This window comes from Aotus nancymaae, unplaced genomic scaffold, assembly GCF_030222135.1.
Source record: "Aotus nancymaae isolate 86718 unplaced genomic scaffold, 86718_ANA_hifiasm-v0.15.2.pri h1tg000064l_1, whole genome shotgun sequence".
Lineage (NCBI taxonomy): Eukaryota > Metazoa > Chordata > Mammalia > Primates > Aotidae > Aotus > Aotus nancymaae.
In genome coordinates, this window is record NW_026988479.1 from 33,709,109 (window position 1) to 33,726,719 (window position 17,611).

At 58.5% G+C, this 17,611-nt stretch overlaps 1 protein-coding gene across 4 annotated transcripts; it reads left to right on the top strand.

Annotated features, from left to right (window-relative positions):
- Nucleotides 1-3,432: 3,432 nt before the first annotated feature.
- Nucleotides 3,433-15,837, top strand: TMEM184A (transmembrane protein 184A). Of its 4 annotated transcripts, none has more exons than XM_064366254.1 (10): nt 3,433-3,491; nt 3,819-3,881; nt 4,106-4,324; nt 10,521-10,686; nt 11,073-11,163; nt 11,269-11,344; nt 11,549-11,640; nt 12,691-12,860; nt 14,302-14,499; nt 15,172-15,837. In XM_064366254.1, the coding sequence occupies exons 3-10, from the start codon at nt 4,106-4,108 to the stop codon at nt 15,399-15,401; spliced, it is 1,242 nt and encodes a 413-aa protein (XP_064222324.1). In that variant the 5' UTR covers nt 3,433-3,491; nt 3,819-3,881; the 3' UTR covers nt 15,402-15,837. The 4 variants fall into 4 exon arrangements, with proteins under 4 accessions (XP_064222324.1, XP_012326326.2, XP_064222325.1 ...); XM_012470903.3 differs by lacking the exon at nt 3,433-3,491 and adding an exon at nt 3,496-3,543; XM_064366255.1 differs by lacking the exon at nt 3,433-3,491 and adding an exon at nt 3,496-3,543 and having other exon boundaries at nt 12,784-12,860.
- Nucleotides 15,838-17,611: the final 1,774 nt, after the last annotated feature.

The following is a 17,611-nucleotide window of genomic DNA, read 5'->3' on the forward strand; positions in this document are numbered from 1 at the left end:
AGAGGCAGATGTGATGGCGACAGAGTTAGGTGGGAGAGACAGCAGGGGTGGGGACAAAGGCAGGTTGGGTGGGGAGGGCGGGCAGGTGATGGAGACAGAGCTGGGGTGGGGACAGCCGGGGCAGGGCCAGAGGCAGGCCAGGTGGGGAGGGTGGACCAGAAGACGGACGGGCAGGCCAGCAGTGATCAAATCCTGCTTTGGCCAGGACTTGGAGCAAATCCACGTTACAGTTGAGAAAACAGGCCCAGAGAGGCAAAGGTGACTGCCAAGGTTGCCAAGGCCATAGGCAAGACAAAGGGCCAAGGGCTGAGGCTGCTTCTGAGAGTGGCATGTTCAGAAGGCTGTGAAGGAAGGCTGGGTGGAGATGGCAGAGGCCTCTTCTCTTTTCAGAGCCTTGAGTTTATAAAAGACCTGCAAGGCCCAGTGCTGGGGAGAAGGGATACAGCCAAAGCTGCCTGGTGAGGCAAAGTCATTGCCTCGAATATGCAAGAGGACCTGGAGTTCTGGGCTTAGGGGCCAGAGCCCAGGCTCTCGGGACAGCTTCCTAAAGGCACTGGCTGAACGAGAACATGCCACGGTAGGACGGCTATGAGAACGACCCAGAGGCAATGTTGGACCTGCCCCTCACCATCAGGGCAGGGGGCATCCCTGACTGAAGGGGGCTTCTAATGGTCAGGGACCCTCAGGGGCCACGAACCAGCTCAGGCTGACACCAAAACCCTTTACCCACACTCCCCACTGGCACAGCTGTGGGCTGAGGAGATCAGCAGGCCTCCCTGCCCTATGACCAGCTGGCCTTGTGAAAATGCCCCACCTCTTCCCACCAAGGATCTGCCTCTGGCGGAAGGCAGAGCTTTGGACTTCCCTCAATCTGTGTCCGGGGCCCAGACCCTGAGCCTACCCGAAGCCAGAGCCCTTCTGGAAGCCTGGCCCTGGTGGCTCCAGCCAGAGATGTCCTGCTGACATCTAACCACAGTGCTTCCTGCCATTCACTCAGCCGTTCCCACCACCAGCCAAGGGAGGGGCCTGAAGTTTCATCCTGTGCTTGGGGCTGGAAGCAAATCAAGCAGGGACTGGGGCCTCAGTTTCCCTGCCTGTAGCATGAGCCACCTGGATGAGGTGAATTCTGGTCCCTTCCAGCGCTGTGCACGCCCAGGCAACAAAGTTTTCACCCTTCAAAGCCCCCAGCCATCATCACTTGGTAATTGTCTGTGATGGTGATCCCAGCACTCACAGCCAGAGGGCGACATCTGCACGAGCTGAGCCATCTGCCTAGGACTCTGCGGGGCAGGTAGGGGGGCAGGGGGAGAGTACCTGCAGCTGCAGCTGGAATGCAGCCAAATGGAAGTTGGTGACCGCCTTCCAGCACCCCTGCCTGGCCAAAGGAAGACCTTAGCCCACAGGGCCATCGCGTCAGTAGGACAGACACCCCCTACCCCATGTCCCAAGCGTGGACAGGGCATGGCTCCAGGCTCTGGTAGCTCCCGCCAAGAGAGGGCCAGCAGCAAACATAGACAGGTGCACAGGGATAGCACACGAGTGAAGAGGGTGCTGGGACAGTGGGGACTTTCTCTCTAAAGGTGACGTCCGAGGCTACAGGACAGAGTCACCCGGGAGCAGGGTTGGCTGGTCCAGAAGGTCCCGGCCTCGGGAGCAGGCTCGCTCTGGGAGGGCTGAGCCAGGGTGTGCGCTTGGTGGCTTTGGGCCGGGCGGGCGCTGATGGGGAGGTCCAGCAAGGCAGGCCTGAGAGCTGGGCACAACTTCCTGAGCTTGTCCCCAACCTGGGAGGCTCCCTGGAAGGACAGTGTGGGTGGAGGGGTTGGGGAGAGCGGCCAGGGTGTCCCAGGTACTGATGGGCCTCAGCCTGGGCCCCTCATGGATCCCTGGAGGATGTTGGATACAGTGATGTGTCCCTCATTCCCATCTCTAAAAGGGGAACAGGCCAGGCACAGTGGCTCACACCTGTAATCCCTGCACTTTGGGAGGCCATGGCAGGCAGATCACCTGAGGTCAGTAGTTCGAGACCAGCCTGGCCAACATGGTGAAACTCCATCTCTATTAAAAATTCAAAAATTAGCCAGGTGTGGTGGTGGCTGCGTGTAGTTCCAGCTACTCAGGAGGCTGAGGCAAGAGAATCACTTGAGCCCAGGAGGCGGAGGTTGTAGTGAGCCGAGATTGTGCCACTGCCCGGTGACAGAGCGAGACTCCATCTCAAAAAATAAATAAATAAAAATAAAAGAGGTATGGTGGCTCCAGTCATTCCAGCCTCGACCCCCGTTGCCCAGGGCTGTGGGAGGGTTGGAGGCATGAAGGACAAGGAGTGTGTGGACCCACTGCAGGCACGGAGTGGGACTTGGTAATGGTGGCCCCAGCGGCATGACCCCAAGCGTAACCAGAACAGGCCAAGAGGTGGGCTGAGGGACCACATCCCTCTCCCAGGAGCTGGGGTGGGTGAGTTTTCCACAGGGGTCTCTGTATGGAGGTGACAGGGACCCTCAGGGCCCCCCAACACCTTGCCAGACCTCAAAGGGTCCAGGGACCTGGCTGTCACTCCCTGCCTTCTGCCTTGACCCACAAAAAGCAGAAATATTTCATTTCTTTTACTTTTTTTTTTTTTTTGAGACGGAGTCTCCCTCGGTCGCCTAGGCTGGAGTGCAGTGGCTCAATCTCAGCTCACTGCAACCTGTGCCTCCTTAGTTCAAGCGATTCTCCTGCCTCGGCCTCTTGAGTAGCTGGGATTATAGGTGTGTGCCACCACCTTGGCTAATTTTTATATTTTTAGTAGAGATGGGGTTTCACCACGTTGACCAGGCTGGTCTCGAACTCCTGACGTCAAGTGATCCGCCTGCCTCGGCCTCCCCGAGTGCTGTTGGGATGACAGGCGTGAGCCACCTCATCCCGCCCAGAAAACAAATGTTTCAACACATCTCTTGGGGCATGGATTTTTTTTTATTCAGGTGAAATTCACATAACATCAATGTTTAAGTGAACAACTCATTGGCAGTGAGTGCATGTGCAGTGCTTTGTGCCTGCTTCTACCTCGTTTCAGGATCCCTGTCCTGCCCCAGAGAATCCCTGTACCATTAGCTCTCCAGCCTTCCCACAGCCCGGCCCTCCTCGGCCCACCGCAGACCTCTCCCACCTGTCCCTGCTGGGTGGCAGCTGCCTGGCCATCTGACATAGGCAGGTGAGGGCACCTGGCAGCCAGCAGGTTCCTGGGAGCCAGCTGCCACCCAGCAAACAGCCGGGAGGATAGAGTGTCAGCCATGGGAGGGGACGGGCCTGCAGCCTGGGGCTCAGGTGGGCCACTGGGGACATAAGGTGCTGGCCGCCCCGCCCCATCCCGGCCTGGCACAGCCCTTCAGATCCCAGCCTTGCCCCGCCCACTATGGGGCCGCCAGTGAAGGCCACGTGGCCACGAGAATGACCAGCCAGGCTTCCCTGGAGGCCAGGCCTCCCCGGACTGGGTCAGGTGCTTCCTGACAGCAAAGGTAGAGCTGGGTCCTATGACTGCAGGCCAGAGGGAGAGGAGGAGGCTGGACTGTGAGTGTGGGAGGGGGTGGACCCAGGCCCCCAGCAGGTTAGTGGGGAGAGCAGGCGCCTGGGTCTGCCAAGAACGCTAGCAAAGCTGGGCTCCCAGGCGGGCGGGCAGGTCCTGGGGAGCCGGTGAGGGCCGCTCCTCCATGGGTGGCTGCACACTCCCTCCTGCTGGGGCAGGTAGTGCTGGCCTGTGCCCGCTCCCCAGAGCTCCCAGGCAGGCAGGATGGCAGGGGTTCCCCCTCCTCTGCCCCACTGGAAGACGGTCTTTGTCCCCTCAGAAGCAGCCTCCCTGCAAGCCTGAGACTCCAAGGTGGAAGCTGGTTTTACAAGGGGGAATCCAGGTAGGGCCCCCAGGTTGCAGGTGGCTGATGGGTGAGCCTGGGTGCCTGAGCTCGGGGCAGGGAGGGACCTGGGCCTTGTCCATGCATGTGGGGGCGCGGCCTGGTGGGTGGCTCAGCCTCGGCACCCATCTCACTGTCCCCTCCCTCCCCAGCTGCTTCCTGCTGCTGAACGCCAGCACCTTTGCCCTCACTCCTCTGGGTCTGTGTCCTCCCTCCCTCCGCAGATGAGTAATGTCTCAGGGATCCTGGGGACAGCTGACATCCCCCTGGTGTCAGCAACCTGGCCACAGCCCAGCCCCCCACCGTCCATGCCAGCTGGGCTGCAGATGGACCGCATAGGGAACGGCTCCCAGCGGGCCCCCTGGCTCTTCCTCACCTCCGCGCTGGCCCGAGGAGTCTCAGGCATCTTCGTGTGGACTGCCCTGGTCCTCACCTGCCACCAGGTAAACCCTCCAGCCCCCAGCCTCCTTCAGGACCCCGGTCTCCAAGGGAAGTGGCTGTGGCTCAACCGGGCCCCCCTGGGTGCTGCTGCTACAGAGGCTGTCAGAAGTGGCATCGGGCCAGGGCACAGGGGGAGGGGACGGGCTTTCCCCAAGACATGGCATGTGGGAGCTGGGCCTGAAAATGGGGAAGTCTGCCAGGCTGAGTGCAGAGTGCCCACCAGACAACTCCAGCTATTTCTCAGGCTCCTCACCCAGCTCACTGAGGTCAGCAGTGTGGTCCCATTTCACAGACAAGAAGACTGACTCTCAGAGAGACCAGAGGTCTTTCCTAGGCTCATGTATCTGGAAAGGGGAAAGAGCATTCTCCCTCCAGAGGTGTGGCGCCCTGGAGAAGGCTGGTGGGGGCGTTGGCAGGGGGTTGAACTTTGCTCCGTAGGGAGCTGGGGAGCAAAGGTTGCAGCTTGGTTAGAGGGACTGAGACTCCTGTGCGAGAGATGGGCAACAAGCAACTTCCCCAAGCCCTCAGCTGCACACAGTCCCCCACCCAGAGCAGTCCCCAGGTAGAGAAGCGGCCAGGCACTGTGGCAAGGAAGGGCCAGGCAGAGGCAAGGAGGAAGTGATGGCCAAGGGCAGGGGCTGGGCAGAGAAGGCAGGGGGTCAGGGATGGGACCAGCCTGAGAGCCTCAGATACGCAGAGAGGCCGGGGCAGTGTGGGGGGCGGGGGCAGGGCTTTGTCCAGAGCCCTTGACCCCACTGTGGGGAGGCGGCTATCAGGAGGCACTGGGAGCCCAGGAAGGCTGCAGAGAGCTTGGCTGAGAGCAGAGCTGCTCCCTGGGTACCAGGAGTACTGGCATAGGGAATGGATCCATAGGTGAGCCGGGAAGGGGGCCATCAGGAGACTCCTGGGCTCAATCCATCCTCCTGCTTCGGTCTACCAAAGTGGTGGGATTACAGGCGGGAGCCATTGCACCCAGCCTACCAGGAGACTGACTGGCAGGGACATGGGCACAAGCCTCCAAGGCAGCATCTTAGTGACAACTTATGAGCTGTTTATTAGCTGGTTGTGGGGGCCCGCACCAGTCATCCCAGCTACCCGGGAGGCTGAGGTGGGAGGATTGCTTGAGCCCGGGAGTTCGAGGCTGCAGTGAGCTGTGACTAGATAACCAGAACCCAAGGTAGATGTATATGAGCATGGGCCTGGAGTGTGCAGAGCCAGAGAGGTGGTATGGAGGCAGGCCCTTCCTGTAAGACCATCAGGGAGGGCTTCCCGGAGGAGGCCATCTTTGCACTGTAATTTTGGGAACTGGCTGTGTATGTGTGACTATAGGCTGGCTTCAGCATCATGGAGGCTTGCAGTCAAGACAGGGCTTGTGAAGACCCCTCGGGCTGGAGTTCAGGCCCCGTCCCACCCCCGAGCCCACCACCAGACCACTCTTGAGTGAGGAGTCTCAGGTAGGACAGAGAGTGGCTAGACCCCCTCACTTTTTACCTGGGAGGACCGAGGCCAGAGAGGGCAGCAGCTGGTCAAGGTCACTCAGCCATGCAGTGCCAGCCCCAGTAGACATCTCCTGCTGGCTGGTCATGCCGTCCCTCCCAGGCACCAGTGGGGGAGTGTGTGACTGATAAGAGTCTGTTCCTGCCGCCAGCCTCCCCCAACTTCCTGAGCTGCACCCCAAGCAGCCATGTGCACATAGCCTCTGCTCGCCCGCCGCCTCCGGGAATACTTCCCCATGAGCTCCCGTGCGCCCAGCTCCCAGGCTCGGCTGCCTCTCAAAGACCCTGTGATTGTGTCGTGTCCCCACAGAAAACATGGAAAATCGGCCGGGCGAAGTGGCTCACACCTGTAATCCTAACACTGTGGGAGGCTGAGGCGGGTGGATCACCTGAGGTCAGGAGTTCAAGACCAGCCTGGCCAACATGGGGAAACCCCGTAAAAATACAAAATTAGCTGAATGTGGTGGCACACGCCTGTAATCCCAGCTACTCGGGAGGCTGAGGCAGGAGAATCACTAGAACTTGAGAGATAGAGGTTGCAGTGAGCTGAAATTGTGCCACTGTACTCCAGCAGGGGCAACAGAGCAAGACTCCATCTCAATTAAAAAAAAAAAAAAACATGGAAAATCTAGAAAGGTTTAAAGGTAAACATCACCCATATTTTTTCCCAGGCTTTTTTTTTTTTTTTTAAGGCAAGGTCTCACTCTGTCGCCCATGCTGGAGTACAGTGGCACAATCATTTCTCACTGCAGCCTCCACCTCCCGGGTTCAAGCCATCCTCACACCTCAGCCTCCTGAGTAGCTGGGACTACAGGCGCACACCACCATGCCCGGTTATTTTTTGTATATATATATATTTTTTTAGACGGAGTTTCGCTCTTGTTACCCAGGCTAGAGTGCAATGGCGCAATCTCGGCTCACCGCAACCTCTGCCTCCTGGGTTCAGGCAATTCTCCTGCCTCAGCCTCCTAAGTAGCTGGGATTACAGGCACGCACCACCATGCCCAGCTAATTTTTTGTATTTTTAGTAGAGACGGGGTTTCACCATGTTGACCAGGATGGTCTCGATCTCTTGACCTCGTGATCCACCCGCCTCGGCCTCCCAAAGTGCTGGGATTACAGGCGTGAGACACCGCGCCCGGCCATTTTTTGTATGTATTTATTTATTTATTTTTGTAAAGACGGGGTCTCCTTATGTTGCCCAAGCTGGTCTCAAACTCCTGGACTCAAGCAATCCTCCTGCCTCGGTCTACCAAAGTGCTGGGATTACAGGTGTGAGCCACCATGCCCGGCCTACCAGGCATTTTTAACATAGTTTGAGATCCTACTTTATCGTCTTAATTTTTAAATGCTGCATTGTATCAGAGCATTTCCTTACACAGGTGTATTTTTTTTCTTTTTTAATGTTTTTACATTTATTTAACTTTAAAAATTTTTATTTCTTTTTTAAAGACATGGGGTCTCGCTATGTTGCCCAGGCTGGAGTGCAGTGGCTATTCACAGGCGCGATCCCACTACTAATCAGCACGGGAGTTTTGACCTGCTCCGTTTCCAACTTGGGCCGGATCACCCCTCCTTAGGCAACCTGGTGGTCCCCTGCTCCCGGGAGGTCACCATATTGATGCCGAACTTAGTGTGGACACCCGATGGGCATAGCACACTACAGCCCAGAACTCCTGGGCTCAAGCGATCCTTCCACCTCTATCTCTCAAGTAGCTGGGACTACAGATGCTCACCACCACACCTGGCTAGTTTTTATTATTTGATCTTTTGTAGAGACAGCATCTCACTGTGTGGCCCAAGCTGATCTCAAACTCCTGGGGTCAAGCAGTCCTCCCACCTCGGCCTCCCAAACTGCTGGGATTACAGGTGTGAGCCACTGCACCTGGCTAATTTTTTAATTTTTTCTAGAGACGAGGGCTCACTATGTTGCCCTGGCTATAGGCGTATTTTTTTTTTGAGACCGAGTCTCACTGTCACCCAGGCTGGAGTGCAGTGGTGTGATCTCGGCTCACTGCAGCCTCCACCTCTCAGGTTCAAGGGATTCTCCTGCCTCAGCCTCCCGAGTAGCTGGGATTACAGGCACACACCACCATACCAGGCAAAATTTTGTACATTTAGTAGAGATGGGGTTTCACCATGTTGGCCAGGTTGGTCTTGAACTCCTGGCCTCAAGTGATCTGCCCGCATTGGCCTCCCAAAGTGCTGGGGTTACAGGCGTGAGCCTCTGTAGGCGTATTTTTTAGCATGGTTTTCACTGGTGGTATAATAGCTCTTTGCACTGTTGCACCACGATGTGACCAGCCTGTCCCACCATGTGGGACATGACTGTGTCTTTGTACAGAAACCTCCTTCTTTGTTTCTGAATATATTTGTTGCTAGGGAAGAATAAAATTCTTTTTATGTTTTGTTTTGTTTTGTTTTGTTGTTGACACAGAGTCTGACTCTGTCACCCAGGCTGGAGTCCAGTGTCATGATCTCGGCTTACTGAAACCTCTACCTCTCGGGTACAAGCAATTCTTGTGCCTCAGCCTCCTGACAGCTGGGATTACAGGGATGTGCCACCACGCCTGGCTAATATTTTTATTTTTTAGTAGAGATGGGGTTCTCCCTGTTGGCCAGGCTGATCTCGAACTCCTGAGCTCAGGCAATCCACCCACCTCGGCCTCCCAAAGTGCTAGGATTACAGGTATGAGCCATGTGCCCAGCCCCTAGGGACAAATTCTTTTTTTTTTTTTTTTTTTTTTGAGACAGAATTTCACTCTTGTTGCCCAGGCTGGAGTGCAATGGTGAAATCTTGGCTTCCAGGTTCAAGCAATTCTCCTGCCTCAGCCTCCCGAGTAGCTGGGATCACACGCATGTGCCACCACACTGGGCTAATTTTGTGTTTTTAGTAGAGACGGGGTTTTTCCATCTTGATAGGGCTGGCCTGGAACTCCCAACCTCAGGTGACCTTTCCACTTCAGCCTCCCAAAGTGCTGGGATTACAAGCATGAGCCACGGCGCCTGGCCAGGGACAAATTCTTAGGAATCAAAGGGCTTATGAAGACCCCTTGGGCTGGAGTTCAGGCCCTGTCCCACCCCTGAGCCCACCGCCAGACCACCCTTGAGTGAGGAGTCTCAGGCAGGACTGGGAGTGGCTAGACCCCCCCACTTTATACCTGGGAGGACCGAGGCCAGAGAGGACAGCAGCTGGTCAAGGTCACCCAACCAGGCAGCGCCAGCCCCAGGAGAGGTCTCCTGCTGGCTGGTCATGCCGCCCCACCCAGGCACCAGTGGGGGAGCGTGTGAACAAGTCCTTTGGATGACTCCACAGCAAAAGCCAACCTACCTTCTGAGAGTCTGCCCAGCCCGGGGCCAGGACATGGCCCCTCTGTCCCCCAGGTTGGACACTTAGCTGGACTGGGCTCTGGAAACTCCTACTGAATGAAGCAATGAGTGAGCATTCCTGTGGCCAGCTAGGAACAAACAGGACCCTCGCTCATGACCAAGGAGGTTATTCAGAAAAAAAGGATCTATTGTACAACACCGTGACTATTATAAACAACAACATATTCTATGCTTGAAAATGGCTAAGAGAGGACAGTTTCCGTTTCCTCCCTGAAAAGAAATGCTAAGTATGGGAGATAATGGAGATGTTACTGGGTTTGACTCAGCGCTTTCCCAGGAACACACATACCAGACATCACACTGCACACTGTAAGTGCATACAATTTGATTTGCCCATTTAAAAAATAAATTTAAGCTGGGCAAGGTGGTTCACGCCTGTAATCCCAGCACTTTGGGAGGCTGAGGTGGGTGGATCATGAGTTCAGGAGTTCAAGACCAGCCTGACCAACTTAGTGAAACCCTGTCTCAACTGAAAATACAAAATTTAGCTGGGCGTGGTGGCGCATCCCTGTAATCCCAGCTACTCGAGAGGCTGAGGCAGGAGAATCGTTTGAACCCTGGAGGCGGAGGTTGTGGTGAACCAAGATTGCCCCACTGCACTCCAGTCTGGGCAACAGAGTGAGACCCCGTCTCAAAACAGTAATTTAAAAAAAAAAAAAGATTTTTGAGAAACATGGTTTTCTGTTTGTTTTGTTTTGTTTTGTTTTGTTTTTTGAGACAGAGTCTCGCTCTGTTACCACACTGGAGTGCAGTGGCACAATCTTGGCCCACTGCAACCTCCACCTCCCGGGTTCAAGCGATTCTCCCACCTCGGCCTCTCGAGTAGCTAGGATTACAGGGATGCACCAACATGCCCAGCTAATTTTTGTATTTTTAGTAGAGATGGTGTTTCACCATGTTGGCCAGGCTGGTCTTGAACTCCTGACCTCAAATGATCCACCCGCCTCAGCCTCCCAAAGTGCTGGGATTACAGGTGTGAACCAGGGCGCCCAACCATAAAAAGTAAATTTTTCAATTGTGTATTATTTTTAGTTGTAACCAGAAATATGTATTTAATATATACTTGTACATTGATACTTATATGTACTTCTATAGTAAATACGTATAAAAATATGTATCTGATTACAATAGGAAAAAAATTTTCTCTAATAGTAAAAAGCATGCCCATTGTAGAAAACTAGAAAATGCAGGAACATAGAAGGTGCCTGGTGGCCTGTGCCCACCCATCCCCACCTCCTTCCTGGCTCAGCTGGGCTGGTGTGGGGTTACCAGGTGGGCCTGTCTGTCATCCAAACCCTCCTGCTGTGCCCAGATCTACCTGCACCTGCGCTCCTACACCGTGCCGCAGGAGCAGCGCTATGTCATCCGCCTGCTCCTCATCGTGCCCATCTATGCCTTCGACTCCTGGCTCAGCCTCCTCCTCCTGGGAGACCACCAGTACTACGTCTACTTTGACTCCGTGCGAGACTGCTATGAAGGTGAGCCCTGGGCTGCATCACGTCGTGGGGAGTGGAGGGAGAGACTCCCCAGGGCCAGTCCCCAGGAGCACCTCACTGTCCTGGTCCCTGTCGGACGGGCTGCTACAATGGTCGGGGTTAGCGGCACTGGCAGGCCTGGAACACATGGCCCCACAGCCTCCGGGAGAGGGGCTCAGTGGACCTGCCCTGGCCTGGAGGGGCCCTGACAGAGCACCCTGACCCTCTCGGGCACCCTGCTGGAGATGGGGCCCTTCAGGGAGCCTCTTGCTGTGTGGCCTGCCAGACCCCGCCCCTCGTGAGCCTCCTTGTTTCCTGGTGCAATGGGCGCCATGGGGTCCCAGTGCAGCTCAGGGCTCACGACCGGTCCCCCTCTGTGCTCCCTGCAGCCTTTGTCATTTACAGCTTCCTGAGCCTGTGTTTCCAGTACCTGGGAGGAGAGAGTGCCATCATGGCCGAGATCCGTGGAAAGCCCATCAAGTAAGCCCCTCACCCTAGACCCCCGCACCACACACACCCAGGACAGGGAGCCCAGGCAGCGCTGGGGCCCTTCTTCCGTGCCAGCTCAGGGACATCCCCCCGCAGGTCCAGCTGCTTCTACGGCACCTGCTGCCTCCGGGGCATGACCTACTCCATCGGGTTCCTGCGCTTCTGCAAGCAGGTGAGGGGGCCCACCCGGCCCTGCTCGTCCTCCTTCCAACTGGCCCTGCCCGCCCTCCTCCCACCCTAGCCCTTCTGGACTTGGCCAACCCAGTGCCACCCCACCCAGTGTCGAGGGGCTGCTCACTGCTGTGACTGCCCCATCCCCCATTCCTGGGCTCCGGGGGGACCCTGCCCCATGCCAACCAGATGCCCTCACCCCTAGGCCACTCTGCAGTTCTGCCTGGTGAAGCCCATCATGGCCATCACCACCATCATCCTCCAGGCATTCGGCAAATACCACGACGGGGACTTCAAGTAAGGCAGGAGGTTTGGGGGCACCTGGCAAGAGGAGGTCACTGGGTGGGGTCCCCTGGGGCCCGGGAGTGGGGCCCCACAAGGCGGGCTTGGCGTCCAGCCGGGCTAGGGGTCTCCCAGGACTGGCACCCACTTCCTCTCCACAAGTACCTCAGCACTGCCAAGGCCAGGGGACTGGACCTCCCCTTGCAGGATGCACCGCGTTGAAGCTTCAACCCAGTGCCAGTGTCTGTAACAAGGACCCCAGGGCTTAATGGCAGCCAGTGATGGCCCCAGCCCCCACCCCGCCATGGGCTCCCTTGACATTTAGGGCATGTGGGCCAAGGGGGCCAAGGTCCACCCCGACCTGTTGGCCGGAAGACAGGCAGCCACCCAGCACAGGAAGGACCCCTGACAAGGTCCATACACACACTCACCAACACCACACATGTGCACACATGTGATTTTACATGTGCACACGCATCATATGTGTATGTTCATACATGCACACACAGGCACACAGCACGTGTGCAAACCATGCACACAGCACAATTACGTATGTTCACACCTGCATGTACCCACACATGCACATTCACACATGCATGCAATGTATGCACACACAGCACAATGCACCCCACTCACGTGCACATGCACACACGGCATACATGCACACACATACACATAGGTGCACACTCAGGCACGACACCTGTGTGTCCACCACACAGAGGACCTTCAGGCAGTGGCCAGGTGGACTGGATTGGGAGGCGGCATTTTGACAGAGGCAGCCTGGATGGTGCCTGAGCAGAGGATGGGATCCTGGGATGAGGAGGGGCAGGGCTGGTAGGGAGAACAGCCGAGTGGCCCTGCCCTGCCCTGCAGAGCCCTGCGACCACCTCCAGCTCTCCACGCTTTCCTGCAGGCCCTGGAGTGAGGATCAGATTGGGCCAGGGTCTCTGCAGGGCCCATGCCCCTGGGTGGGGGCCAGGCCGAGGGTGTGGCGGCAGCAGCTCTGGGGTGGGGAGGGTGGTGGGGGCATGGGGCCATCCTGACCACAGCTCCTGTCTGGCCCAGTGTCCGCAGCGGCTACCTCTATGTGACCCTCATCTACAACGCCTCCGTCAGCCTCGCCCTCTACGCCCTGTTTCTCTTCTACTTCACCACCAGGGAGCTCCTGCGGCCCTTTGAGCCTGTCCTCAAGTTCCTCACCATCAAAGCCGTCATCTTCCTGTCATTCTGGCAGGGTGTGTGGGGCGACTGGGGTGGGGGTATGCCAGGGCTATAGTCCAGAGAGCCCAAGTTCACCTCACACCCCCATCCCAGGTTCACACTCCCATACTGGGTTCACCTCACACCCCATCCTGGGTTCACACTCCCATCCAAAGTTCACTTCACACCCCCATCCCAGGTTCACACCCCCATCCAGGGTTCACCTCACACCCCTATCCTGGGTTCACACCCCCATCCCGGGTTCACCTCACATCCCCATCCCAGGTTCACCTTACACCCCCATCCAGGGTTCACCTCACATCCCCATCCCAGGTTCACCTTACATCCCCATCCTGGGTTCACCTCACATCCCCATCCCAGGTTCACCTTACACCCCCATCCCGGGTTCACACACCAATCCCGGGTTCACCTCACATCCCCATCCCAGGTTCACCTCACACCCCCATCCTGGGTTCACACCCCCATCCAGGGTTCACCTCACACCCCCATTCTGGGTTCACACACCAACCCTGGGTTCACCTCACATCCCCATCCCAGGTTCACCTCACGCCCCCATCCCAGGTTCACCTCATATCCCCATCCCAGGTTCACCTCACACCCCCATCCAGGGTTCACCTCACATCCCCATCCCAGGTTCACCTCACACCCCCATCCCAGGTTCACACCCCCATCCAGGGTTCACCTCACACCCCTATCCTGGGTTCACACCCCAATCCCAGGTTCACCTCACATCCCCATCCCAGGTTCACCTTACACCCCCATCAGGGGTTCACCTCACACCCCCATCCCAGGTTCACCTCATATCCCCATCCCAGGTTCACCTCACGCCCCCATCCCAGGTTCACACCCCCATCCAGGGTTCACCTCACACCCCTATCCTGGGTTCACACCCCAATCCCGGGTTCACCTCACATCCCCATCCCAGGTTCACCTCACACCCCCATCCCGGGTTCACCTCACACCCCCATCCCGGGTTCACACCCCAATCCTGGGTTCACCTCACACCCCCATCCCGGGTTCATACCCCAACCCCGGGTTCACCTCACACCCCCATCCCGGGTTCACCTCACACCCCTATTCCAGGTTTTCACCTCACACCCCCACCGGGGGTTCATTTCACGCCCCCTTCCCCAGGCCCCATGAGCTTCAGTTTCCCCAGCTGTGGCACAGATCAGCTGGAAGCCAGGGTAAAGCCTGTGGGCACAGGGGAAGTGGGGAGGTCCCACTTTGAGGCTGGAGCAGCAGGACAAGCCCAGGAGGGCTCCTGAGCATCTGCTGTGCTGAGATCCCTGACTTTGGAGGTGCCCTGCCCCCCTGAACCTTGGTCTCCCCTAGGTGGGACGAAACCACACGGGCAGGATCACAGCGCTTCGGGGAGCTGCTTTGGGGTCCGGGGCCTCTTCCTGCCCTGTAGACCCCATCAGAGGCTGAGGCTGAGTGCTATGGCATCCGCAGGGCTGCTGCTGGCCATCCTGGAGCGATGTGGGGTGATCCCGGAGGTGGAGACCGTTGGCGGGAACAGGCTGGGGGCTGGCACGTTGGCTGCCGGCTACCAAAACTTCATCATCTGCATGGAGATGCTGTTCGCCTCTGTGGCCCTGCGCTACGCCTTCCCCTGTGAGGTGTATGCAGAGAAGAAGGACAACTCGCCAGGTACGTCCTGCCTTCCAACCAGGGCACCTAGAACGCACAGCCCTGCCTTCCAGCCAGGGCGCCCAGAACGCACAGCCCTGCCTTCCAGCCGGGGCACTGGGTCTGTGTCCATGCCACTCTCGAGGTCCAGGAATGCCAGCTCACTGGGCAGGGAGATGGCCAATGGGCATCCAGCTCCAGACAGGCACCTGGGCTCTGTGGGGTCCAGGTAGTCCCAGACCCCAATGGTGATAGGGGATGGGCATTCCCTGCCAGGCATGCCCCCCATTAGGGCGGGGACAGCCTGTGGCCTGCCTGCCTGGCTTCTCATCAGTCTTTGTGGAGTGGCCAGGGTGCCCACCCAAGGCCAGCCAAAGATGTACCCCACTGCTTGGAGCACCTCCGAAACTTCAGGGGGATGTGGTCCTTGACAGGGGTCTGGCCAGGGATAGTCCCGGTGCTGGGTGGAGGAAGCTGGGCTGGGGTCCAGGGGTCTGGCCAGGGACAGGCCCGGTGCTGGGTGGAGGAAGCTGGACTGGGGTCCAGGGGTCTGGGGCCACCCTCTGCTGGCCAATGCCAGATCTGGACATGCAGGAGCCCCAGCCCTGGGCATCTGGGAGGCAGGGCTGAGGGGCATGTCCAGGGGCTGAAGCACAGCGGGGATGGTGGGGTTCACACGCTGCCTTCCCCCAGCTCCCCCGGCACCCATGCAGAGCATCTCCAGCGGCCTCAGGGAGACAGTGAGCCCCCAGGACATCGTGCAGGACGCTATCCACAACTTCTCCCCCGCCTACCAGCACTACACACAGCAGGCCATGCACGAGGTGCCCCGACCTGGCACCCACCCTGGTGGCGGCTCTGGTGGGAGCAGGAAGAGCCGGAGCCTGGAGAAGCGGATGCTGATTCCCTCAGAGGACCTGTAGGAGGGCCTGGCCTGCTGGCACCTAGCTAGGGACCCAGGTTGCCCAGGCCTCTGGGAAGAACAGGGACCCTCGACCCACCAACCCTCCTGCCAAAGGTGGGGCCTCTCCTGAGAGCCCTCCTGTGAGGCCCTCGGAGCCCACTTCTCATCCTCCCTCCAGCCTGGGGTTCAGGGCACTTAATGGCCCTGCCAGGCACCCGGTGGGCTGGCCGCCCCAGGAGAGGGCACCTGAGCCAATCAGAAGAGCCTGGGAACACCCTGGGATCACCTGCCATCAGTCCCCAGGGTTACTGTGGGGCGGGCAGTGAGTGTGGCTGCAGGGCCTTGGCTGCATGGGCCCCACGGGAACTGTGAGTGGGTCAGACGCCCTGACTCAGGAGACAGTGGACGGATCCCAGGCTGGGCAGCTGCAGGGAGGGGCGCCAGGGCATTGGGCAGCCCAGCCCTGACACAGCAGCTCCGGGTGCTGCAAGCTGGCAGGGTCCACACAGGCTGGCCAGGGCTGGGCCTCCTCAGAGCCTGCTGCAGCCATTGTGGGCACGTGGAGAAGGGCCCACGTGACTCCACATGCCAGCCACAGGGAGCCCTGGCCAGCGCCCACCAGGTGTGCCTGGGATGGTTCACAGAACTACCAGGTGCCTGTGAGGCTGGCCAGTGCCACAGGGCTGTGAGAATCGCTCTTACTTATATTTAAACACCTTAGATTTTCTACTGAGTCTTGGCTTCTATTCCTGCAGGGCCTGTAGCCTTGGGAGCAGGCAGCAGTGGGGGTCACAGGAGGCCGACTGCTCAGAGTCTGCACGTGGGAAAGGGGGTCCCACCCATCTGGGGTGGACAGCCTCGCTGCCCAGGGCAGTGCAGGACAGAGGTCAGGCTGTGAGATCACAGCTGCTGCCTTTCTCCTGGGAGCTTCTGCTTCCTCCAGAATGGGCCTCATGCCAGCCCCATCCGCAGTGGGGGTAGAGGCCACAAGGGCAGAGCCGTGAGCATCTGGGGCACAGTGGGGCTCCTGCCTGGGTGCCTGCCTCCTCCCCTTCTCTTCTTCCTCCACGTGTCAGGCACGGCCCTGGGTTTGAGAAGCCAAGCCTCAGACACATGCCCTGCCCTCAGGAAGCCGGAGGCACCCAAGTGGCCTTGGAAATCCCAGCGGCAAGAACAACTGCCACCCAGGGACCGAAGGGGCTTCTGGGAGGACACATGGCTGGACCAGGATGAGGGGTGTCTGTCACTGTATGGGCACTCCCCCAGGCCCAGGGCCCATAAGGGAGAGAGCAATGACCCAGCCTGCAGGTAGCAGTCAGCTCTGTGTGTCTGGGGCCCAAAGCACAGGTTGGGTGGGGGCTGGGGCAGGGGCAGCAGAAGTGGGCAGAGCCTGGGAGGGGGGCTTAGGCAGTGGGTGTGGAGAGCCAGGGAACAGTAGGCACAGCAGACAGGAAGGCTCAGTGGGCACCACCCAGGAACCGCAGCTCCCACCCACACTGCCCCCACCCATGGCCACCAGGAACAGTGGGAAATGTGTCTCAGGTCTCTGAGGGACTTGGCAGGGTGGCAACAGACCAGTGGTGCCGGGGCTAGAGAGGATCCACTCCCAGACTCTTGTTTTCTAGGCTGGGGACGTGGGGACTCAAGGCCAGTGGGTCTGCAGGGCCCAGCTGGGCTGCCTGATGAGAGGCCGAGCTCGTCCCTGGCTAGAAAGACCCCCACCCGCTTTACTGGACCTCTGCAGGGGGAGGCCCACCAGGCGGCCACCGTCTCTCACCCCATCAGCAGGTGGGAGCATGGTGATCCCCAGGTAACTGCTGCCAAGGGGCAGTTTCTGGAGGCTGGGGACACTGGCTGAACCCTGGGCCTGCTCTGCCCTTGCCCCGGGGAAGGTCACCCCTTTAGGGCTTGAGTTGCCCAAATCTCATGTTTGGAGGGTGCGTGGCCGAGGGCTCCCCTTCTGGAGACCCAGATGCCGCATGGGCTCCGGGCGGCAGAGGCTGAGGGCCAGGGACTGGGCTCCTATGCCAGCAGCACCTCAGAAGACTGTGCCAGGAAACTGACACTCAGTGCTCACACCAGCCAGGACGGCAACCGAGCTCAGAGAGGGTAGCAAGTTGCCTGAGGTCACAGAGCAGCGACTTGGACACCAGTGAGCCAGCTCTGCAGAGGCCGTCTCTCCACCCTGTTCCTGCCCCTCACAGATGCCTCTCCCCTGCAGACGAGGCT

Bases quoted from the DNA above. Each gene is read 5' to 3' on its own strand.
- TMEM184A (XM_064366254.1), top strand. From the start codon at position 4,106: ATGAGTAATGTCTCAGGGATCCTGGGGACAGCTGACATCCCCCTGGTG. The intron at 10,687-11,072 runs GTGAGCCCTGGG...TGCTCCCTGCAG, and splicing joins CGTGCGAGACTGCTATGAAG to CCTTTGTCATTTACAGCTTC. The intron at 11,345-11,548 runs GTGAGGGGGCCC...CCTCACCCCTAG, and splicing joins TCCTGCGCTTCTGCAAGCAG to GCCACTCTGCAGTTCTGCCT.